Here is a 25,942-nt window from a genome sequence, read left to right as displayed (position 1 = left end):
TTTTTTCTTTTTTTTCACTCTTACTGAAAGGAACGAGTCTGTCTCTACTCGGTGATTCAAGGCACCGCCGCGGGCCTTCCCGGCAGAGCGCCCCGCAGCGGCCGGACCCGGGTCTCCCGCTCCCAACGCCACCAGGTCCCAACCCTCTCCCAGCTGGGGACGCGGTTCCGGACCGGAAGCCGCTGTGCGTGGTGCTCACTTCCCCAGCCCAGCGACCCCGGCCCCGCCCCGGTTGCCCCAGCGACGAGGGGCCGCCGTACGGCGGCTGGATCATGGCGGCGTCTGTGGGGACGACTCCCGGGGGGACGACCCCCGCGGGGATGACTCCGGCGGGAACCACGCCCGAGTCGGAGGTACGCCGTCCCTGCCCGGTACCCGCGACCCCCGAGCGCCCGCCCCCTGCCCGCGGCCGAGGCTGGTCCCGGGGAGGCGCCTCCCGCCGGGGGTTGGGTACGCGGACCCGAGTGTCGGAGGGTTTGGGAGCGGGTCCCGGGCGGCGCGGGCTCCGGGGGAGTGAGAGGGGGTCCCGGAGCCACCGCCCCACGCTCCCCGAGCCCTGCCGCTCGACGCGCCTCGTGCTCTCGAGTGTAAACTAGAAATCCTTCCGTTGGACGGTTCATTCGTTGCCCCAAAGGCCTCACAAGGACGCCCTTTTCCCCGGATTCTCAGCACTTGAAAGGGAATTCTGGCAATCTTGAATGGGCCTGACTCTTTTGGAAATTACTACTAATTCACTTCAAATGATCACAGTTCCTGTTGCTCAAAAGCTGTCGTGGAATAATTACTCTTCATTGGTAGTGGATAGATTAATATTTGAAGGCCAGTGTTTCCCTTATTATCTTGCTGTTTCTCTAAATAATAAATACATAATAGGAGAGGGGACAAAGGAGGAACGCCTGGAAAATCGACCTTCCGGTTATGGCTTAGTTGTTCATCAGCCCCTTGTTTTTAGGAAAAGTATTTAACGTCCTTGGGCCTCCAGTGGTTTCCTGTGTAAAATAAAGATTTTTCCTCAGGCCACTCCGAACATCAGTTCTCAGTAATAAATGGGTTCTAGGTAACTTGAGTTACTCACAAGTTTTGTATCCTGAGATTTTAATTAAGAATGTATGCCAGATATTACTAAAAAATGTTTAAATCTTCACATACTTGAGTCAATCATGTCCTAAGAAGTTTTTAATTCTGTTTTTTTAAGACTCTGAAGGTGAATAATGTTATAATTAACATTGCTAGGCTCAACGTCCTTGTTTGTGTAAATAACATTTTTTTTGTACAGAAGATATGTATTAGCTGCAGTTTTATAAATGAGGAAACGCAGAGCCAGTGAATTCAGTGCCTTGCCCAGAGAGAGATGTGCAAGTCATTCCCAAGCCATTCTTCCCAATACTGTGTGCAGACCACTAAAGCATGTGGATTCTCCTATGAGCCTTTTGAAATTAGCATACATTAAAAATACATTTTAATGTGATAAACTGGTTACTAACCCAGTTACTCCCTTGTGATCTCTAATGTAAGTAATATAGTTTCAAAAGTGGCATAGGAAATTTCCCAATTAAATCGTGTTATTTAAATATATACAAAAACTTACTTATGAGAATGTACAGTTGTCAGTGTACACCCACATATATAGTTTCCCATGTAGATAATGTCCTTTGTAAGAAAGACTGATAATTTGGGGTTAATGAGCCTGCACTTCGAAAAAAAATACCCCATAATTTTCCTTTTTTTAAAAGATACGAAGAAGTGCCATGTTCCAGGAAAAAAATAATCACTTTTTATAATGGATGAGTCAAACGAATACATATAGACGTTAGGTGATTATCTGCCATCTTAACCCTGTCAGTGGGCACTTTTGTAAGCTTCTTGGAGAAGCAAGTATTCCCCATGACAATCCATAGTCTTTTAGTAACAAACCGAACAAATCAAGTTGGAATTTGGACTCACTTAACTGTGCTCATTTACTAAGATTAACACACTGCATGGTCAAAACTCCATTTTCCATTCTAATGAAAGCAGAGTTCCTGTAATTCATGGAGTAGACAGTTGATCCCTAGTGTTATGTCATTCATTAGAATAAGTCCTGCCTGCCACCCATTTGTGCCCACTGTGGGTTTCAGGGGTTAGATAGAAAAGACAGCAAAAATCTCTCTCAGTGTGTCTGTTCCCAAGGCTACATCTTTTCAGTTAGGTACTGAAAGGTTCTTCTCAGGTCAGATTGTTTACTGAATTGATCCCGCAAGACCTAGTCCCTTATAGTATTATTTCTTAATAATTCTTTATCCAAATTGACTTAGCCAGTGCACCATCCAGTCATCTGAGCCAAGCAGTAGTGAAATATTTCTTTTCTTGCCAAGTCTATTGGAAATAAAGCATAAGCTTCCAATAGTCTGAGGTTTCCCGTTTGTTGTTTGTTCTCAGTACCTAAAATAAAAACAGCAAATTATCCCAGTCATATAGTAGGCACTCAGTAAAAATACAGCTTAACTAATTGAAATTATAGAGGGTCTGACATATGCCAGGAATGTAGTTATCATAGCTCAAAATCTGCTCTATAAGATACCTTGAACAAGCAGACATGAGATGCAGGTCCAGGAAAATATTTCTTATGTAATATTGCTTAAACTTTTTTTTGCCAACTTTCTGAATTCAACAGTCCAGTTTCTTTAGTAACATGGGAGTAAATGCCTCCTTCTAAAAGGTAAGACTAAACATTTGGGAGATATCTATTTAAATGCACAAGACCAGAGAAATGACGACAGTCTGAAAATAAGTATTTCCTACGTATATATCTGTAACTGAAAGGAGTTTATAAATTCTCCTAAGTTAATTTATAAGTGAGTTTGTAAATGAATACTTAGAATTCAATCATTAGTCTTTTATCGATAGTTTGTTCATAAGCTGACTTTCTTAATATCTTCAAAAATACTATTTGGGACATGTAATCATTTAAGTATTATATGTAAAAGGACTGCAACTCATATCAGAGACCTAAAAGAAAATGTAAATGATTATTTCCCAATTGCTTCTTTTGAATAATTTCCCTTAGTGTTAACAAATCCCCTAACAGATGACATTTATTCAATGCCTTTGGGACTTCCTCAGGACAAGGGGACACTTACATAATCCTGAGTGGAAAGATGATATCACCTGTGGTAAAAGCCTCAGTGTGTTTGGGGGAGGCCATAGACAATTCTCTCGACATTAGGCGGTCCCTATGGACCTTGAAAATAGCCCCCGCCCCGTCATTGGCAAGTTAGAGAGAAACACTTGGGGCTCAACTTGAGCACCAAGATGACCAGTTTCCTGCAGTTGCAATGTCATTCATGAGGTATTTATTGAAGCCATTTACAGCACATGGTGTAGATCAACCTGTGCAGGGCTATGGGAGGTTGCCAAAAAGTTGCTCAAAATATTGTTGAAAAAACAGTGCTAATATTCCTTAAAATGTGAATATACAGTATCATTATTTATCAGACACTTAGAACCTCTGGAAATATTGGCCTTGGGCGTGGAGGTATTGACAAACGTTTGGGTTTGTCTTTCATCTTACCATTAGTCTTTGGGTTTCCTATCTTATTCTTATTTCCTGCTTCTTCTCCCCACTCCATCCTCCATTTCAGGTTGCACAAATCATCTTCAATTTTTTTCTAATATTTAAAGTTTTATTTTACTAAAGTTAGGTCTTTAACACAGCTAAAATTAATTTTTGATGGATGTACTGTATATTTGAAATGAGGATCTAATTTTGTTTTCTTCTAGACATGAACCATCAATTATGCCAGTTTCATTTACTATAAATAAGCCATACTCTCTTCCCATGGAGAATGGACTGACTGCTGCTATCACATTACATATGTACATGAATGGGCACAAGAATGGCTGAAGAGTCAGTGGAATAGAATAGAGAATCCAACATTTATATATGTATATGTATAAATTTATACATGTAGGTATATTTTTGAATTTCCATTCTCTTTTTTTACACTGACTAGTTTGTCCATTCTTGTGTTACTGCCTAACTACTTTATATTTAACTTTAATGTCTGATTTGGAAAGGTCCCTCTCACTATTTTTCTTTTTCAAAATGTATGTATTCTTCCATAAGAACTTGAAAAAATGATTTCGATAGTTACAAAATGATACAGAATGATACAGTTGAGATTTGAGATTGTCATTGCATTATACTTGTAATGTGGGAAGGATTTAATTTTTTTTAATTTTATTTATTTTATTTTTGACTACATTGGGTCTTTGTTGCTGTGCGCGGGCTTCTCATTGTGGTGGCTTCTCTTGTTGGCGGAGCACCGGCTCTAGGCGCACGGGCTTCAGTAGTTGTGGCTCGCGGTCTCTAGATCGCAGGCTCAATAATGGTGCCGCACGGCCTTAGTTGCTCTGTGGCATGTGGGATCTTCCTGGACCAGGGCTCGAACCCGTGTTCCTTGCATTGGCAGGTGGATTCCTAACCACTGCACCACCAGGGAGGCATAATTTTTTTTAATTTAAAGGTTTCCAGTAAATCTCTTTTATCAAATCTTGTTATTAAACTTTGATAAAGTTTATAATTTCTTTAGGTACTATACCTTTCTTATTATATTTTTAATCCAGTTTAATCAATTTTAATGCCATTTACATTTATAATTAGTTTCTAATACAGAGGAGAGCAGTTAACCTTTGTATCTTTATGTTATATGTAACCATCTTAGAAGTTTCTTATTAGCTCAAACCATGTTAGTACAATGTCATGTTTCTTAGGTGTGCAGCCATGTAATCTTCAAGTAAAGATTTTTTAATGTCCTCATTTCTAATATTTAAGCCACATATTTCATTTTCTTATTATATTATTAGACCCGCTATAGTGAGTTTAATTACAATAATGTTACTAGCCAGAATCCCTTTTTCGTTCCTGGTTTTCATAAGAATACATCAGTGTTTCTTCATTCAATATAATGTTTTGGCGTATAATCTTTTTTATGTTTAGCTATTCTTTTTTTTTAATATTATTTTTATTTTTTGGCTGTGTCGGGTCTTAGTTGTGGGCACGGGATCTTTTGTTGTGGCACACGGGCTTAGTTGCCCCGTGGCATGTGGGATCTTAGTTCCCCAACTAGAGATTGAACCAGCATCCCCTGCCTTGTAAAGAGGATTATTTTCTTTTTTTTTCTTTTTTTTTTTTTTTTTGCGGTATGCGGGCCTCTCACTGCTGTGGCCTCTCCCGTTGCGGAGCACAGGCTCCGGACGCGCAGGCTCAGCAGCCATGGCTCACGGGCCCAGCCGCTCCGTGGCATGTGGGATCTTCCCGGACCTGGGCACAAACCCGTGTTCCCTGCATCGGCAGGCGGCCTCTTAACCACTGCGCCACCAGGGAAGCCCTAAAGAGGATTCTTAACCACTGGACCACCAGGAAAGTCCCTAACTTTTCTTTTTTTAATTCATATTTTACTGAGAGTTTTGTTGCTGAATTCTTACAAATGCCTGTTTATTATTTATTTTTATAATCATATTATTTTATCATTTAATTTGTCTTAAGTATATGAGACTTATTAATGATAATCTGTCCTTGCATTTCTGAAATTAACCTTATTTGCTCATAATGATAGCTTATTATTCTTTTAGTACAATGCTGGATTCAGTGTTCTAAGGTAGTATTTTAAATAGAATTTTTGCATCTGAATTCATTAATGATTTTGACTTATAATTTCCTTTCTGTGCTAACTCAGGTTTTCGTGTATAGCCTGTGCTGGCTTCTAAAAAATGAATTATCTATGGTCTATAATTATTAGACTAACAGAATTTATGTGTTCTTGATTGTTCAGTAGAACTTAAAGTGTAAACTATCTGGTCGCGCGGGCTCAGCGGCTATGGCTCACGGGCCCAGCCGCTCCGCGGCACGTGGGATCTCCCCGGACCGGGGCATGAACCGATGTCCCCTGCATCGGCAGGCAGACTCGCAACCACTGCGCCACCAGGGAAGCCCCATGGTGACCTTTTAAAAAGTAGACTTCCAGTTTAGTTCATGTTTGGTCAGGTCCATTTCTTCCCTTACCCTTGGTCAAATTTGATAACATATATTCCTAGGTAATCACCCATTTCCTTGTAATTTTCAAATGTATTTCCATTTAATGTGGCATGTATTTATTTTTTCTTTAATCGCATTTGCCCAAGATTTGCCTGTTTTATTCATTATTTTAAAGAACTAGCTCTTGGTTTTATTTATCCTTCTTTCATCTACTTTTTGTCTTAAATTGGCTCCTTATGGTGTCCAGGACTATAGTGAGGTGAGTGAGGGGTGCCAAAAAATTCAGTAGTCAAGAGAAACTATATTTTAATGCAATATTTTAAAAACAAAAATTAATGCAAAAAATCCATAATAGATCTAAATTTTAAATAAAGACAGCATCACTATTACTGATTTTTCCTTTTTGCCTCAGGCTCCAACATGGCTCAACACAGTGCTGCTTCTCAGTTCATTTATTTTCAGGCTTGAAGAAAGCCTTTCAAAGTGTGGAAATTGTAGACCATTCTCTGTTCTCTAAGACTGTAAAACACCTCTTAGGCATCTCTGGTGAACTGTGCTATCTTTTTTTAGTGGACATTTATTAAGAGTCTTGTAAGACATACCACTGATGGATACAAAGGTGCCCCCAAAGGCTTAAATTCTAGAAGAAAGACATATGTACAAATGTGGAAAGTTGAGGTGACATTAGAGAAAAAAATTCAGAGAAGAAGTTATCTGACAATATCAGGCTTACAATTTTAATGCTTCTGGAATAACAGCTAAAATCCAGCAGGTGGTGGAGTAAAATGAGTTACAGTGCAGTTTAGCTTACGTATTTTCCTAGTCAGAGATGTAATTTTACAGAGAAAGTGATAATTACATATTTACATTTTTATTAACCTATTCATGAATTTTCCATTGTATCTTTAATTTTTACAAATCAGAATGTATGTATCAAAAGATTAAAGATTTTTAACCACCTTATATCCTTTCTAGGTACATGGCAGTATATAAACAAACAAAAGAAAAGCTCTCGTTTAAAATAGGTCCAGGAATTCAATTTAAGACAAAAGAAAACAAAAAACCAGAGGCAAACCCTCCTACAAGATGATTATCTTAAGCTATCAAGTTTTAGTAAAAAATGAGGCACTAATATTAGGCACCTTAGCTAGAATTATTATTGTACAAAAGATTAAGATTATTGTATTCTCTTTCAGTGCTTGTGTGACCTATTTTTCTCCTGTTCAGAAAATTTTCAAATCTAATACAATTGATCTGAATGTCTGTATAATGTACCTTTCATATATATCTTTATTCATTATGAATAATGATAGCAATCTTGTATGTAGTAAAACATATCAGAATGATTTTTTAACATGAATCCAAATTTAGGTTCAAATGCCTTGCTGTAAGTCACAGAATTCATCAATATTCAAACCATCATGAGATCTCCACATCCAGGTCCTGCCTTTTATCATGCTCCATCATCTAACAGTGTCGTCACAGGATGGAGGTGAATTCAGACAGTTGATAAACAACCTATGTTGACCTAACTAGGACCTGCAGAATTCTAAAAAGAAGTAAAAGATTTAATGACTGTCCCTGAGGAATTTACAATCTAATGGGATTAACAGTAATAATAATTATACTTTACTGCTAATAATTAAAAAAAAATACATGTAACTAACAAATATTTAAACAAATATATAGCCATACATTATGGACTAAAATACTATTCTGTCTAAAAACTGAGTGCATTTAATTTGATTTACAAGTGTCTGAGTGCCTACTAGGTGCGAGGTATTATATTAGATACTCAAATATTTTTTCATACTAAATTTATAATCTAATAGTATGACCTACTTTAGGTTAATTTGCCAACTCTAAGATTATGAAAAGATAGCTAATAAAATTGCATATTTTATTTCTAAGTTGGATTTTTAAAAATAAAAATATAATAACCTAATATTAAATTACAAACGTTAAACTGATTTTCATTACCAATGAGTATTAGCTTTGGGATTTTTCTGTTCTTGAAATAAGGCAAGTTTGGGATGTGATCTTGTTAACTATAGCAAAATGTTTCCTACTCTTATTGGAGCTTATTCACGTGGAAAACTAAATAACTGTTGAATTAAAAACATTTGCCCCATCTCACCCCCAAATCTCGCAATCCTTTTTAAAATGTATTTATTTAAATTTTGTTGAAGTATAGTTGATTTACAATGTTGTGTTAATTCTGTACAGAAAAGTGACTCAGTTATACATATATATATTCTTTTTCATATTCTTTTCCATTATGGTTTGTCACAAGATATTGAATATAGTTCCCTGTGCTATACAATAGGACCTTGCTGTTTATCCATCCTGTGTATAATAGTTTGCCTCTACTAATCTCAAACTCCCAGTTCTTTTCTCCCTACCCCTCTTCCCCCTTGGCAACCAAAAGTCTGTTCTGTGTATCTGCGAGTCTCTTTTTGTTTCATAGATATGTTGATTTGTGTCATATTTTAGATTCCACATATAAGTGTTATCATATGGTATTTGTCTTTCTCTTTCTGACTTTACTTAGTATGATAATCTTTAGGTCTATCCATGTTGCTGCAAATGGTATTATTTCATTCTTTTTTATGGCTGAGTAATAGTCCAGCACGCGTGCACGCGCGCACACACACACACACACACACACCACATCTTCTTTATCCATTCATCTGTCAATGGACATTAGGTTGTTTCCATGTCTTGGCTATTGTGAATAGTGCTGCTGTGAACATAGGGGTGTATGTATCTTTTTGAATTATATTTTTTTCTGAGTATATGCCCAGGAGTGGGGTTGCTGGATCATATGGCAACTCTGTTTTTAGTTTTTTGAGGACCCTCCATACTGTTTTCCATAGTGGCTGCACTAATTTACATTCCCACCAACAGTGGAGGAGGTGGGAAGTCTTGTTTCTCCACACCCTCTCCAGCACTTGTTATTTGTAGACTTTTTAATCATGGCCATTCTGGCTGGCGTAAATCTCACAATCCTTTATTTTCATGGAGCTACTGGTGTCTTATCTCTTTTTCAGTCTTCTTTTCCATCCCCCATTCACAGCTCTTCTCTTCACGCTCTAGCTTTGGGCAGTTTCATCCATTCTCATACCTGTAGTGACTCCTAAACCAACATCCGTAAACTTCACCTTTCTTGACTCTAGCATTTCTAATTAACCTCTAAACATTTCTTTCTTCTATGTATATTCCACCTAAAATTCAACCACTGAAACCAAATTCATCATCTTGCCTTCTTAAAACTAGCATCATCTTCCAAAACTCTTATTTGTGTTGGTGTGGTAAGAGTGTCACATATGCTTTTACAGATTGTACTCTGAACAAAAGGACTCAGCTGAGGGTTGAGCAGGAGCTGAAACTACACTCTGTTCACAAGTGGTGCACTTGGGTGCAGGGCTGCATCAGCCTTAGGCCTTTAGTACTTCCTCCACCCAGAGAGGATGCCTTTGTCTAGTTCACACAAAGGTGGCGTATGTGCTGTTGGAGGCCCTGAGTATCAACACCTTTTTCTTCTAGTCACCTATTTCAGAAACTCAGACTCTCCATTCATTCTTCCCTCCTTTAGTCCCCCAAATGTAATATGTTGTATTTATCCCTTTCTGTTCTGCACACTGCTGGGAGCCCAGTGCAGCCCAATGCCTCATTCCTGAACTGTTCTAACAACCTTTTCATTTAACTCTTCCTTTTTGTCCTTCACCCTGCTACAGAGTACCCTTCATTAAAGCATAGTTTTGTCATTTCATTGCTCAAAAACTTCACGGTCCCTTATTGCCTGTAAAGAGCAAACTCTTCAGCCTGTCATTCTTCAACCAGCCATGGTCTAAAATATGTATGGTGCCTTGTGCAGTATCTTGTGTATTGTAATCACTCAGTAAATCTTTATTAAATTATTTAAGATCTCCTGTGATATATTTCCAATGCCCACCTTCCACTTAGGTCCAACTAGTCCCCTGTGTGTGCCCTAGGCACCACTGTGAACTACTTTATATTTACAGAACCGGTACCCAACTGTCCTGTCTTTATCACCTTGGTGTTGCTGAGTCGTTCACCTGGGACATTATCCATGCTCAGTCTTGCAAAGACTATTTCTCCCTGTAGACTTGCCTTGTCCTGTTGCTGTCCTTGTTGTCCCTTCCTTCCTTTAGACTGAATGACATCTTTATTATGGCTCACTTATTCTGTTTTCTTGTTTTAAAGTCACTTTTAGTTTGTTCCTTCCACAAGATGTTAAGCTTCTTGAGGATAACAAGTCTTTCTTACTTGTCTTTGCCTCCTCTTGTGCCCCAAGTTCAATGAGGAATATATATTCAAAAATGTTTGTTAATTGAAAACCATCACCTCACCCAGTTTTAAATATGCACAAAAGACAGGTTGACTAACGATTCAGCTTTTCAGAAGAGAGGTACCATTACTTAAAGACAGAAAGGAAAAGAGATTATCTAGGAGACTGTTGTTTTTAAATTTTTTCCTGATAGCAGTGAGACAAAAGTAAGAACAAATTTTGATATCATTGGGATTAATATGTGAAACGTGATTGAAATAACTTATTCCACATTTTTTTTTCGTAGAAAGATACTGAATTCCAGGAGCATGAAAGGATTCTGTGTCCAGATTTTCTTTCAGTTGCCCAGATCACCGAAATGCTAGCAGAGGATGTAGATGGAGTTCAACAGTAAGTACTTCAATATTACAACCAAATATGGAACAGTTCTAGTTCTGCATCTATAAATGGTCATGATATGTTATTACACATTTTAAACCTATTTCCAAAATATTTGTTATTATATTTTGCACAGATATATATATCCGGACTGTGGAACACAAAAATTCTCAAACAACTGACTTGTTTCCACTGCTTAGCAGTCTTCTTTATGGGAGAAATGGATTTCAACCAACTTGCTAATCTTAACAGAGAATAGGGATTTATTGTTAAAAGCAGCCATTAGCATATGCCATCTTCTTTTCTCTTTCATTTGTAAAACTGTCAGTATGCACAAGAACCTTTAGGTCTTCTGTCTCATCATGACAAGAGTAAGATGTATTTTCTGTAATATTAATAGTGAATACATTTTATAATTTTGGAAATCCTGAATATTAGCCGTCCACCTGTGATTTTTATTGGATATGAAGCTATGCTAAGTGTTCTAATCTGATACATTTTGCTTAAATATGTGAATATAACTGAATTTATAGGTATCAGTTCTAATATACGTACATCCTATTCTTAAGGCCATTGATTTCTACAGTAGATCATTTACTTAGAACTCTAATATATACTCAGATATATCCACCACACAAATTCTGAAAAGATGTTTTTAGTAATCATTCATTTTAAAAATTATCTCACTCTAATAATGGAAGCCTGATCGGTTATAATGTGTGGAGTGTGGGGACAATGTGATGATGTTCTGGACTGTAATGTTCCAGGGTAAGATTTCTGTAGTCCAGTCATCTGGATGTAAGCCGAGCATTGTCGACCATAATGGGCAAATGGAAAATGACTTTGTCAGTGGTTATCATTTGCAAATCTTACAAATATTATGGAATAGAGGTGATTTACTGCTGAGAAGGAAATACATGACAGATGTACTTGCTGGAAGAGAGATTTGAGAAGGGAAGGCATATTAAGAGCAGGCAAATGACACTGACAGGCCTTATCCTGAAATGCTCTTCGCCTCCACTGCCTTCAAATCCTGCTAGAAATCCTGGTGATCTGTGATTTGGTCATACTACTTACTATCTGCATTTTTAGAAGTATTAATTAAAAATTTCATAGGTTTAAGAATTTTATGGTGATGTTACCATATTTATAGAAATGAATGCTCATTGGGAATTCTTATTTTTTAGTGTCAGAATTGATTAGAAAAATGCATTTATTGTATTAATATCACTGATTAAGCTTCAAGTAACTATTATCTTCGATTTCTAGGTAACCCCAAATGTTGGTCATTGAAATGCAAAAAATAGGTATTTAAAACTAGGCAGGGGGCTTCCCTGGTGGCACAGTGTTTGAGAGTCCGCCTGTCGATGCAGGGGACACGGGTTCGTGCCCCGGTCTGGGAAGATCCCACATGCCGTGGAGCAGTTGGGCCTGTGAGCCGTGGCCACTGAGCCTGTGTGTCCGGAGCCTGTGCTCCGCAACGGGAGAAGCCACAACAGTGAGAGGCCCGCGTACCGCAAAAAAAAAAAAACAAACTAGGCAGATAGTAGATTAATACAATGTAAATGACATATATTTAATATAGTTTATAATTTGTTTGTATTAAATAATAAATACAAGATGTTATATTAAATGCAGTTAATATTAAATAAAATTTATTGCAAACAAACGCTTTTTAGACTTGTGTATTTCTCATCACATCTTAAGTTGTACTGTGTATGACCATCTTTTGTGACAATCTTTTTCTCTTTTTCAATTACTGGCTCTCTTTTTTGTTAAATATCTAAACTCTAAAAGTATTTTTAATCTGTAAGAGGTGAGGTCTAGAAGAAAGTGAATGATACAGAGGGTGATACAGAAGTTAGCTGCTGTATAGAAACAACCAGGTTTAACAGCAGGTTGACCTAAAAGGTCATTCTTTTAGGATGTGCCTATGACCATCTCATTAATAGAATTCATCTGAAGTAATCTCAAATTTTAGGGCATCGATTTTGGATAAATGACAACAGTTTTATGTCAGCAGCCATTTCTTTGAAAAGTAATTTTCTTGAGGTTTTTTACATGATTTTTGTAACAGTAATCCTGAATTATTTGTAGCCAGTCATTCATTTTCCATATAAAATAGCATTATTATAAATGGGGATTATACACCTTTCAAAATGACAGAAATATAATTGAGGTATCATGTCACCAAGTGGCAAAAGTATGCCAAAATCATACAGTCTACGAAGTTATAAACCTACTAAAATAAATTATGGGACATTAGCACATTTCCCTACCTTTAAAAATTTTGTTGCATAGAAGCAACCAACCAAATGAAACATTAAAGTATCATTAAAATATATTTCTGGAATACACTTCAAGCAAAGTTAAATGTCTGGGTACATTTCTCATCATTTCCTAACTACTATCTATGATTCATGTTTTAATGTAACCCTGATTTTATTTACAGATCCACCCAAATCCCTTTTGAAAAAAGGATAGGGACTAAATCGAAAATAACTATTTAAACACAGAAGTAAGGTGGAGAGATCTTTTAATAACCTCTCTATAATTGGTTTCCATGAGCTGTTCAGCTCTTGCCTTAAGGCTTATTTCTGCATGTCATCATATTTAAAAAATAAAAGGCACTCCAATTTCAAGAGCAGGCAAGAATAATGTAGTATTTTTACTGAAATTCTTGGTGAGACAAAGTAGGTAGTTACATCACCTATCACTATAGCAAAACTTCCTAAATCACTATTAAGCATCTTTCTCTTTCCTTACATTCTCTCATGCTACATGTGTGGCCATCTCTCCCCTCTCCCCTGTTCCATCTCCCTTTATTCCCAGAGGAAAAGCTTACAGATTTAGCAGTAAAATGCATGGAAACTTTGCATTCAAACCACAGCAGTGTCTTGCTCCTAATGCCTCCCTGCTTAGTTTCCTTTGGAGTGAAATAACTGAATGAAGAACAGAAATGTTAAATATTTAGCCTGCAGTTCAAGTTGAAGGTTAAGATTCAAATGGTACTATGGAAAGTGATGGAGGGGACATTAGGGAAAGAGAGCAAAGGTGGAGGAAACTTAAAGAGACTTCATATTATTCTTAGGCAATTGTCTATTAGTATATAGTTAAACATTGAAAAAATAAAAATGTAGAGCAAAGAACACATGCCACTATTCAGGTCAGATATTTAATTAAAACAATAACATGCAGATGAAGAATACACTTAGAAGGAAGACTAACTTCTGTAAACAGAAGAAAATGTTAGGCAAAAGCTGATGATTAAAGAGGGCATTGATTTCATAAAACGAGATAAAAGAAGAGATTATAAAATATGTAAATTAAGAAGCTTTTAACACTAAGGCAAGAAACTAAGGTAAAGAATAAATCCAATATAGAACTTACCTTGCTGAAAATCAAGGCAGTAATGGAAAACAAATTTAAGAAAACATTCAAAATGCATATTAAAGCAATTGGAAGATGCTAGAATATACATCTAACTTAGTGTATAAGAAAAAAATACTTTAAACTTCATAAAATAAAAGTTTGATAGAAGATAAAATAAGAAAAGTTGCTGTTCAAAACTATGTATCAAACAATATACTCTTATTGTAAACTGCCCCAAAAAAGCTTTGATTTAAATATTTTAATAGAATAAAATTTCATGTATTACCTCATCTCTGGGATAAAGAAAGTCACCTAGAGAGGAAAATTATCAGGCAGGCCTCAGACTTTTCCTTAGCAACATTAGGTAGCAGAAATCAGTAGAGTGAAAAGTAAGTAAATTTAGGGAGTCAAAAGAATATAATTCAGAATAAAATACTAATGGTGTTGTTTTAGTTAATCCATGTATTGGTTGAGGTAGTATTTTATTTTCTTTGTGGATAGTCAATGCTGCCAGCATCATTTTTGAAGAATTCATACTTCCCTCACTGATTTGAAATACTACCTCTGTCATATACCAATTCCCATATATATTGGGTCTGTTTCTGGGCTTTCTGTTCCATTGGCCTATTTGTTGATTCCATTAAAATACCACAAGTTTTTATTACTATAGACATTTTCCTACTGACTTTTACTTAAGAATAAATGGTATTATACATTAAACATTGGAAAATAAATCTTGCTGACTGATATCCAGTGCAAATGGAAGATGCCTGGCTAGTGAGGTAACCTTCTTCCCCAGATTGCCTCCCCATTCATTTCTGCATCTACAATTTGATTTGTGTGCTTGACAAAATGTATCAGTTGGGATGCTTTTAATTGCATGTAGCATAAAAAACTGATCATATTGACCTAAAAATAAAGTATACCCACATTTACACACACACAGACACACACACATGTGTATGTAAAATATCACATAACGGGACATTCAGAGATAGATTGACTCCAGGGTTGGTTGACTCAAGTCCTCAATAGTATCAAGAAGTAAGGCTTAGTCTTAGGACTGATTTTTCTTATGGTTATAAAATAACTGCCAGCAGCAGCCAAAGCTACTTACGCAACTCTTCTGATTTTTGTTCCACAGAAGAAAATGACCCTTACCATTAGTTATGAATTAACTAGAACAATTTAGGAGAGTGCTCACTGTAGATCAATAATTATTATAGAGAATGCCATATACTGAAAGGCATTATATGGCATTATGAGAAGGGAGATGAGAAGCATGACTGGCTGAAAAGACTCAGATCTCACTTTGGGTGTTGGGGTCTACGCAGATACTACTGTAAATGAAATGTATATTAGAGAGTGAGTTAAATGCAATATCAGCTTTATTTATTCCCAGACTTGTTTAATCTTGCTGTATTCATTATTCTGATTGTGTAATTTATTTCAGTATTGTGAATAATAAGGACTCTTTTTTTGTAAATGGTAGTATAAAGTTGTCACACACACACACACAAACACACATACACACACACACATACAGACATTCCCTCAGAAATCACATATAAGCATCTAGGAAATACCAATTCCATTTCTACTAACAAGGAGATGCTGAAAGCACAGACCACAAACTGTGAGGATGCCCACCAGAAACACTGTAGATCAAGCAAAAGTGCAGGAGAAATTACAAGGAGGATGTACATAGTGGAAGATCTGAGAATAAGCTTAAAAATATACTTATTCTCCCAGGTGAGGAGAAAACCCTGAAGTGCCATTTCAAGAACCCTTGTTTGCAATAGCAAGACCAGAATACACAGGCTTAGAGCAGATACTTTCCATGTTTACAAGAAATAGATTGTTTATGTGATAGTGAAGAGAACCTATTCTACTTTTTCCCTTTTTCCCACTAACTGAAAAAAGAATAAAAACTAGAATAATTGACATAAAATTATATCATATAGAAAACATCTTGTAATATGGCCAGGTTTGAGCATTAAGCAAGGAGGTTACATACAAAGACACTGCAAGAAAAAAATTGAAGAATAGAAAAAAGAAATGGCAGGCAAAGAAAATACACCAGAAGAATATGGCCACAAACAAAAAATGATCAAATATTTACCATGAGTTAAGAACACTTACAAAGCAATCACAAGAGCATAAGACAGATACAAAAATTCAAGGTAGAGATAAGGAAAGGTGATGAAACATTTTTGTTTTGTTTTGTTTGTTTGTTTGTTTTGCGGTACGCGGGCCTCTCACTGCTGTGGCCTCTCCCGTTGCGGAGCACAGGCTCTGGACGCGCAGGCTCAGCGGCCATGGCTCATGGGCCCAGCTGCTCCACGGCATGTGGGATCTTCCCAGACCGGGGCACGAACCCGTGTCCCCTGCATTGGCAGGCGGACTCTCAACCACTGCGCTACCGGGGAATCCCGATGAAACATTTTTTAAAGAAGTAGAAAAGGAGAGATCTCGCAGAGGTGAAAGTTATAAGCAGCCCAAGGGAGAATTAACACTGCTGAAAACACAAGAGATATAGAAGACAGTAACAAGAAAAGCATATAAAATGAAAAGGAAATTGACTTAAAATTTTTTTGAAGTTCAAAGAGAAAATTACAGTTATAGAAAAAAATGAGTAAAATATACATAATTGCAATTCTTTAAAAAAGAAAGCAGAATGAATATTTAACAATCTAGTTCCAGAACACTGTCAGAAATAAAAGAAACTTGATTGTATACATGGAAAAAGACATTGAATTTGAGGGAAAAGGAAAACGAAAAGTTACTATACTTCAAAGATAAAATGAAGAAAGAGGGGAGGAGAAAAAGATTTACAAGAAGTAGAGAAAGAAGACCAATAAGAGTTTGCACACATGCTTGCTCTCTCACTCTCTCTCTGTTTCTCTTTTGAATGCCATTTTTGACTTTGGCTTTTGATATAAGCATGGGTATTTTCAGATTATGAGCATTATAGAATTTTCATTCAAGAAAAATACCTGTTTTCAAAACTTAGAAAAGGAACTGTTCATTATTTAATGAATTTTAATATCTGGATTTTTCTTTTTGTTACAGGAAACTGGAAAAGTTTCTGAATTTCAGAAATCTTCAAACCTGTTTAAAGGAAGCCAGTCTACTAGATTATTATGTATCTGGATTTTTGTGGGCAAGAGGAATGGACTTTTCTATTATTCAATATTCAAAATTTATGACTTTACTGGATATGTTACTTCATAATCTTAAAAGTAAGTACATTATTTTTTCTTTTTTTAAGAAACGAAAATTTAGTCCACTGTCTAAATTAATCTTCTGTCTAAATTAATGTTCTTCAGCAAAAGTTCCTAATTTTATTGTTTCTTAGCAAAAATATAGTTCATATCTTCATTAAGTTATAACGCTTCAAATAATACTTAACAAGGCTAAAGTTCTCATAGTAATTAATTTGCCAAATATGTTACTTTCATTTTGAAATCTTATTAGTGCCATCCATCCCCAAAATGTCAAGTAGCTCAGATTTATCTAGATATTTTTTCATTTTTTGAGCTGTTTTCATCTCATCTTACCTGTAATTATTATTGGGATATCTCAGGATTACTGTTAATAGGAGGTACTTTGGTCAATATCAAAACCCCATGAAATAGACATTATTCACATACACTTATATTTTGTGACTTTTTTTCTTACATAAAATTGAAATGAGTTACTACAGGAAATTTGGAAATTCTTCCTTGGAGCAATTTAAAATGTGATGACTTTTGTTTGAGAATAAACAGAATTGCTATTTGGAAGGAGGAAAAGAAAGAAATCTATCATTTATTTATTGCCAAGTCTGCACTAGGCAGTATGTTTGGTTCTAATCTTTAACATACATTATGGAATGCAGAGCAACTCCTGCAGGGGAGGTATTGTAATCACTATTTCAGAGTTGAGCAAGCAGTCCAGAGAACAAAGTTGCATAGCCGGGAAGTAGAAGAACTAGAACTTCAATCTTAGAGTATATAATCAAAAGACCTTGAGCACAATAAACGCAAAGGTGTTTCTGACTCAGTTGAAAGACATGCTTGTGTCTATGGGAGAGAGCTTCCTTCCTTCCTCCCTCCCTCCTTCCTTCCCTCCCTTCCTCCCTTCCTTCCTTCCTTTCTTCCTTCCTCCTTCCTTCCTTCCTTTTTGTCTCTTCTTTTCTTTTTGGTTGTTTGCTTGTTTTTAGTTTCTTTTTTTTTTAATTTGGGCAGGTAGAAGACCCTGTCACCCCTGAAGAATTGTCACCATCATCCTAGTAAAATTTATGCATGACTTTTGGTCACAAAAAGCTTATTCTGTTCTATGTATCAATTTCTAACTATACAGATGCAGGGGAAATATTAAGTGAGCTAGCAAAATTAGTAGAGAAGCCACTTCTGCCCCACGTGTTCTTCCTGCTCCTCATCACCCGTAACAAGGGAAGAATTGGTTGTTCTTGTATGTGAGGAGAAGAAATCACTATTTTCCTTCTCTACAAATAGGAGAATTTCATCTTTGCTTTTACTTAGGTATGGGTGCCATGTTAAACATAAATAACGGTACCAATAGAAGAAAAAATAATTATAATTGATAATGAAAAAAATTGTATGATATTAACTGACTGATTTCAAATTATCCTGCACATAAGAACATAGTATTAAACTAACACAAGGGCTTCCCTGGTGGCACAGTGGTTGAGAGTCTGCCTGCCAATGCAGGGGACACAGGTTCGTGCCCCGGTCCAGGAAGATCCCACATGCCACGGAGTGGCTAGGCCCGTGAGCCATGGCCGCTGAGCCTGCGCCTCCAGAGCCTGTGGTCCGCAACAGAAGAGGCCACAACAGTGAGAGGCCCGCGTACCACAAAAAAAAAAAAAAAAAAAACACAAAAACTGAAGTCTCAGGTAGTTAGTCCTGAGAATTCAGTCTTTTCCAGTATTACAATTAAAAATACATATTTTATTAAGAGACCTGATAAATAATATAACATTGTTTCAGTTTCAGTTGTTGAACTACAACCTTCCAAAAAAGAATTCTTAGTATATCATCAAAAAGACAGACTTTGGCTGTTTTTTTCCTCATACACAAATATTTGTAGAATCTTTGAGTACTACATGTCTCGAAACATATTCTTTTAACACTGTTGCCGAAATTACTGGGCAAAGAACAATGTCAATATCAACTTGCATGGAAAATAATAATATTATTGCCAACAATAAGATGAAGTAGATATGGAGATTATATGGCAAAGACTTCAAAATAGCTATTACAAAATAACGTAAATGAAAAGTTATACACATTGTTGAAACAAATGTTAAAATATAAAGAATCATGAAAGAAATGGAAGGTATAAAGAAGAAACAGATTAAAATTTTAGAACCAAATTATATAGTGACCAAAATTTAAATCTCACTGGATGGAATCAACAGCAGCATGGAGAAATCAGTGACCTTGAAGATAGAACAATAGAAATTATCCAATCTGCACAATACAGAGAAAAAAAGACTGGCAAGCAAATGAACAAAACCTCAGGGACCTGTGGGACAATGGAAGTTCTAATATACATATCATCAGAGTCCCAAAAGGAGAAAGACTACAGTGCTAAGCAAACATTTGAAGAAGCAATGGATGAAAACTTCCCAAATTTAGCAAAAGACATAAGCCTATAAATTCACGATGCTGACTAGGCCACAAACAGGGTAAACCAAAAGAAAAACAACATCAACTGACTGGATCTAATTGACATTCAGAGAACAGTACACCTCAAAACAACAGAATAGTCATTCTTTTCAAGTGGGTATGGAACATTCACCAAGGTAGACTGTATCCTGGGTCATAAAACAACCTTAAATTTAAATTAATTGTCTCTCCATCTATTTGTATCATCTTTAATTTCTTTCATCAGTTTCTTATAATTTTCTGCATACAGGTCTTTTGTCTCCTTAGGTAGGAGTGAAGTAAGTCAGAAAGAGAAAAACAAAGACCGTATGCTAACACATATATATATGGAATCTTATAAAAAAAATATGGTCACGAAGAACCTAGGGGCAAGACGGGAATAAAGACAGACCTACTAGAGAATGGACTTGAGGATACGGGGAGAGGGAAGGGTAAGCTGGGACAAAGTGAGAGAGTGGCATGGACATATATACACTACCAAATGTAAAATAGATAGCTAGTGGGAAGCAGCCACATAGCACAGGGAGATCAGCTTAGTGCTTTGTGCCCACCTCAAGGGGTGGGATAGGGAGGGTGGGAGGGAGGGAGGTGGAAGAGGAAAGAGATATGGGGACATATGTATATGTATAACTGATTCACTTTGTTATAAAGCAGAAACTAACACACCATTGTAAAGCAATTGTAATACTCCAATAAAGATGTTTAAAAATAAATAAGTAAATAAAATAAAGTAATTGAAATTATACAAATGTATTTTTTGACCATAATGGAATTAAACAAGAAATTAATAATAGAAATATGTCAGGAAAATCTCTGAACACTTGGATATTAAACAGCACATTTCTTAACAGTCCATGAGTCAAAGAGAAAGTCTCAACAGATATTAGAAAAGATTTTTAAGTGAATGATAATAAAACATGAAAATTTGTGTGATGCAGTTGAGCCGATGATAAGAGGGAAGTTTCTATCAGTAAATGCTTATATTAGAAAAGAATACAGTCTGAAATGAATAAGCTTAAACTTCAGAAAGCCAGAAAAAAAGAACATGGATCAAGCAGAAAAGAAAGAAATAACAAACAGAAATCAATGAAATTGAAAATGGAAAACCAATGGAGAAAAATCAATGAAACAAAAATCAGCATCTTTGAAACGATCAATAAAATTGATAAACAAGAAGCAAAACTAAGAAAAAAGATAGAAGGCACAGGTTATCATTATCAGATATAAAAAAAAGGGTATCACTAAAGATCCTGCAGACATTTACAGAATATTAAGAGAATGCTAATTTTATACATACCTTAGAAAACAAAAAGGAACTGACCAATTCTCAAAAACCACAAACTAACAAAACTCACCCAAGATGAAATAGACAACTTGATATTCCCATAATGATTTAAGAAATTGAGTTTGTTGCTAAAAACTTTTGGAAAAACTTCTTCAGTCCCAGATGTTTTCAATGGAAAGTTCTATTAAACATTTAATGAAGAAATACCACCAATTATACATAACCTCTTCAGAAATAGTGGAGGAAAGAACTCTTCCTAACTCATTTTATGAGGCTAAAATTATCTTCATACCAAAACCTGACAAAGAGAAAGAGAGAAGAAGGAGAGGTGAGGGGAGAGGGAGAAGAAAGAGAAGGAAAAGAAAAAGTAGAGGAAAGGTGGCAGAGTAGGGATAGGAGAAGGAGAAGAAATTACAGAGCAATATCCCTAATGAACATAAAAAACATTCCCAACAAAATGTCATCAAAATGAATCAGGCAATTTATAAAAAGAATAATATGCATGACCAGTTGGGCTTTATCCCAGAAATTCAATGCTGGTTCAGGATTGAAAATCTGATCAATGTAAATAGTTGAAAGAAGAAAAAAACACATGATCTTGTAAATACATGCAGAGAAAGCATTTGACTAAATACAACATCCATTCATTATGTTTTTAAAGTCAGAAAATTAAGAAAAGAAGTGATATTTGTCAACCTCATAAAAGACATCTACAAAAAAGTCACCATCATATTTAGTGGTAGAAAGACCAGATTCTTTCCCCATAAGATCAGGGTCAAGGTAAGAAAGTCTTCTCTCACCACTCCTATTCAACATAAGAATAGGAGTCTTAGCAATAAGTGCAGTATGGTGACAAAAAGAAATAAAACACATGCAGATTGGAAAGGAAGGAATCAAGCAGTCCCTGTTCTTAGATGAAATGTTGCTCTATATACAAAATTACACAGAATCAAAACAATTCCTAGAACTAATGAGTTTAGCAAATTTGCAGGAATAAGGTCAAAACACACAAGTCAGCTGTATTTCAGTATGCTAGCAATGTACATTGGTTACCAAAATTTTAACAGATAATATCATTTACAATAACAAAAAATAATAGAAGTACTTGAGTATAAATCTAACAAAATGTACACAATCTATATGCTAAAATGATGATAAAAGAAATAAAACCTAAACAGATGAAAAAACATACTGTGTCCTTGGATTAGAAGTCTCCACATGGTAAAGATGTCTTCTAGGGCTTCCCTGTTGGCGCAGTGGTTGAGAGTCTGCCTGCCGATGCAGGGGACACGGGTTCGTGCCCCGGTCCAGGAAGATCCCACATGCCGTGGAGCGGCTGGGCCTGTGAGCCATGGCTTCTGAGCCTGCACGTCCAGAGCCTGTGCTCTGCAACGGGACAGGTCACAACAGTGAGGAGCCCGCGTACCACAAAAAAAAAAAAAAAGATGTCTTCTAAATTGATCTGTAGATTTAGTGCAGTATCAATCCAAATCCCAGCAGGATTTTTTCTAGACATACTCGTTGATTTTTTAAATTTATATGGAAAGGCTAAGGACCTAAAACAGCTAAAAATTTTTTGAAAAATAAGAGTAAAGCTGCATCCATCTTACCACTCAATTTAAGAATTACTATAAAGTTACAGTAATGAAGTCAGTGTGGAATTAGTGAAGAGATGAACACATAAATTGATGGAACAGAAGACAGAATTCAGAAATAGACTCACACAGAAATGGTCATCTGATTTTTTTTAATAAATATGCAAAAGCAATTCAGTGGAACCAGGTAGCCTTTTCAATAAGTGTTGTTGGAACAACTGCTCATCTATTTTGAAAAAAATACACTTCAACCTGAACTTTCACTTGATACAATTAAATCTAAATGGCTCAGATATACATTTAAAATATAAAACTATAAATCTTTTAGAAGAAAACATAGGAGAAAATCTTCATGACCTTGGGTTATCAAGAAGTTGTTAGAAGTGAACCCCAAAACATGACCCATAAAAAAAATTGGATTTCATCAAATTAAAAAATTTTTGTTTTATGAACGTCATTGTTAAAAGAATGAAAAGACAAACTACAGACAGGGAAAAACATATTTGCAAATCACATATCTGAAAAAGGACTTGTAGTTGTAATATATAAAGAACTCTCAAAACTCAACAATAAGAAAGCAAACAACCCTATTAAAAATGGACAAAGCCATGAAAACCCATAACTTATGTTTAACCATCAGACAAACCCAAATTGAGGAATGTTGTACAAAATATTTGACCAGTCCTTTTCAAACTGATAAGGTTATCAAAAACAAGAAAAGTCGAGAAACTATCAATCTAGGGGAGCCTCAGGAGACGTGACTACCAAGTGTAATGTGGTATCCTGGATGTGATCCTGGAACAGAAAAAGGACACTTAGTAAAAATTAAGGAAATCGAATAAAATATAGGCTTTAGTTAATTGTAATATATAAAATTGGTTTATTAGTCATAAATAAAGGTACCATGATAATGTTAGATGTTAAAAATAAGAGAAACTGTGTGGAGTGTGCAGGAATTCTCAATACTATTTTTGTAATTTTTCTATAAATATAAATCTTTTCAAAAATAAAGTTTATCTTATTTTTAAAATGGGCAAAGAATTTGAACAAACCCTTCACCAAAGAAGATATAAGGATAGCAAATAAACTCCTAAAAAGTTGTTCAACATCATTTGTCATTAGGGAAATATAAAATAAAACCACTATGACTAATATGTATAAAATAGATAACTAATAAGAAGCTTTTGTATAAAAATAAAGATGTTCAAAGAAAAGAAAAACACCACTATGAAACCACTACACAACCATTAGAATGGCTAAACTAAAAAATACTGGCAATACCAAATGCTGACAAAGACACAGAGCACCTAGAACTCTTATGCTTTGCTTGTGGAAATGCAAAGTGGCACAGCCACTCTGGACAATAGTTGGCAGCGTCTTATAAAATTATATCCCATCCATCCCACTCCTAGGCATTACTCTAAAGAAAGAAAAACATATGTTCACCCAAAAACCTGTGCACAAATGTTGTCTAGCAGCTCTATTCATAAGTGCTCAAAACTGAATGTCTATCAATAGATGAACAGGTAAACAAACTATGGTATATCCATACAATGGAACACTACTCAGCAATAAAAGTGATTGAACCATGGTACGACAATTTGGATCCATCTCAGTAGCATCATACTGAGTTGAAGTCAGTCTCAAAAGATTGTATATTGTATCATTACATTTATGAGAAATCCTCAACAAGACACAATTATAGCAGTGGAGAACAAATCAGTGTTTGCCAGAGGTTGGGGTGAGAAGAGGACATAAAAGGATAGCATGAGGGAGTTTTTTGAGGTGATGTAACTGTTCTGTATCACAGTTGTGGTGGTTACATGATCTTTACAAGAGTTTAAGTTCATAGAACTGTACACCAAAAGGAAAAGTCAATTTCACTGTATAATTTTTAATAATATTTATGTATGAAAACAAAGATAAAAGATTTAGTGAAAGAAAATATATATGCTCTAACAAGAAATAGAAACTATGCAGAATAAACTTTTAAAAAAGTAATGTGCAAGCCCTATATGAAGAAAACTTCAAAGAATTTTAAAGCCACAAAGGAAGTTTTTTTGTTTTTTTTTTTTTGCGGTACGCGGGCCTCTCACTGTTGTGTCCTCTCCCATTGCGGAGCACAGGCTCCGGACGCACAGGCTCAGCGGCCATGGCTCACGGGCCCAGCTGCTCCATGGCACGTGGGATCCTCCGGGACCGAGGCACGAACCCGCGTCTCCTGCATCGGCAGGCGGACTCTCAACCACTGCGCCACCAGGGAAGCCCAGAAGTTTTTAACATTTGGAAAAAACTTACAATGTTCTTTGAAAGACCCAACGTCATAAAAATGCTAAATCTCACCAAGTTAATTTATAATATGAATATGCCAATAAGAATGCCAACAGTTTTTTGTTAATGTTTTAGCCTAGGGGTGGGTTACTAGGCAAGGTGATTCTAACAAAAAAATGTGGAAAATAAAATAATAGAAATAGCCAGAAAAACTGTCTTTTAAAAGTGTAACAAGCTTTAGCGTATCTTAGTAGTAGTAGTACTAGTAGTAGTGTTATAAAATCTCAAGTATTTGGACACAGTGGTGAATCACTAAATAGACCAAAGGAACACAGCAGAAAGCTAAGCAGTTGACCCAATCACTGGAATTCAGTATTTGGTAAAATGGCATTTCAAATCTGTGGTGAAAAGATAATTATTCAATAAATAATACTGGGACGATTAGGTATCCATCAAGAAAAAAATAAAATGAAATTGGATTCAAACCTTTCTTTGTTTATAAACCAGAATACATCCAAATGGATCAAACCCTTAAATGTAAAATAAGTGGAGCCATAAAAATGTTAGAGAAAAACATGGGTTAATTTATTTATAGCCTTGGATGGGGAAGACCTTTATAATTATGCTTCAAAATTCTGAAGCCATAAAGACAAAGATAATTAAATTTGATATATGAAAGCCAGAAGTCTGCAATGAAAAAATACCAGAATCAAAATAAAATAAGAATTAGAAACTGGGAAAAACATGGCATCTCAGACATCAACAAACAATTAAGTTCTGTAATATAAAAAGAGAATGCAGAAGCAAGAAGAAAAAGACCAATAGTGCAATAGAAGAGTATGCCAAGGATATGACTAAAGAATACAAATGGTTCTTAAACAAATGAAAAGTTCAGCCTTAAAGATAATAAGAAAAATGTTAATTAAAACTATACAGAAATGTCATTTGTCATATATCAAATTGACAAAACTAAAATTTTGGTAGCATTCTCAGCTGTTAAAGCTGTAAGAAAACAAGTATTCTCTATATGTCTAATGG

General features: G+C 35.8%; 1 protein-coding gene across 2 annotated transcripts in view; it reads left to right on the top strand.

Moving 5' to 3' along the window:
* The first annotated feature begins 242 nt into the window (after positions 1–242).
* The window catches only part of CABCOCO1 (ciliary associated calcium binding coiled-coil 1), a 123,590-nt gene continuing 97,890 nt past the window's right edge, over positions 243–25,942 (top strand). The window contains exons 1-4 of one of the 2 annotated variants that reach the window (XM_024765248.1): positions 243–353; positions 3,760–3,946; positions 10,615–10,718; positions 17,151–17,320. In XM_024765248.1, coding sequence (XP_024621016.1) covers positions 3,923–3,946; positions 10,615–10,718; positions 17,151–17,320 — 298 coding nt within the window. In that variant the 5' untranslated portion in view covers positions 243–353; positions 3,760–3,922. The remainder of the gene's footprint in view (positions 354–3,759; positions 3,947–10,614; positions 10,719–17,150; positions 17,321–25,942) is intronic. The other variant, XM_024765247.1, reaches the window with a different exon arrangement.

Source organism: Neophocaena asiaeorientalis, unplaced genomic scaffold (genome assembly GCF_003031525.2).
Source record: "Neophocaena asiaeorientalis asiaeorientalis breed wild unplaced genomic scaffold, Neophocaena_asiaeorientalis_V1.1 scaffold183, whole genome shotgun sequence".
Lineage (NCBI taxonomy): Eukaryota > Metazoa > Chordata > Mammalia > Artiodactyla > Phocoenidae > Neophocaena > Neophocaena asiaeorientalis.
This window is presented reverse-complemented; position numbering and strand designations above follow the sequence as displayed.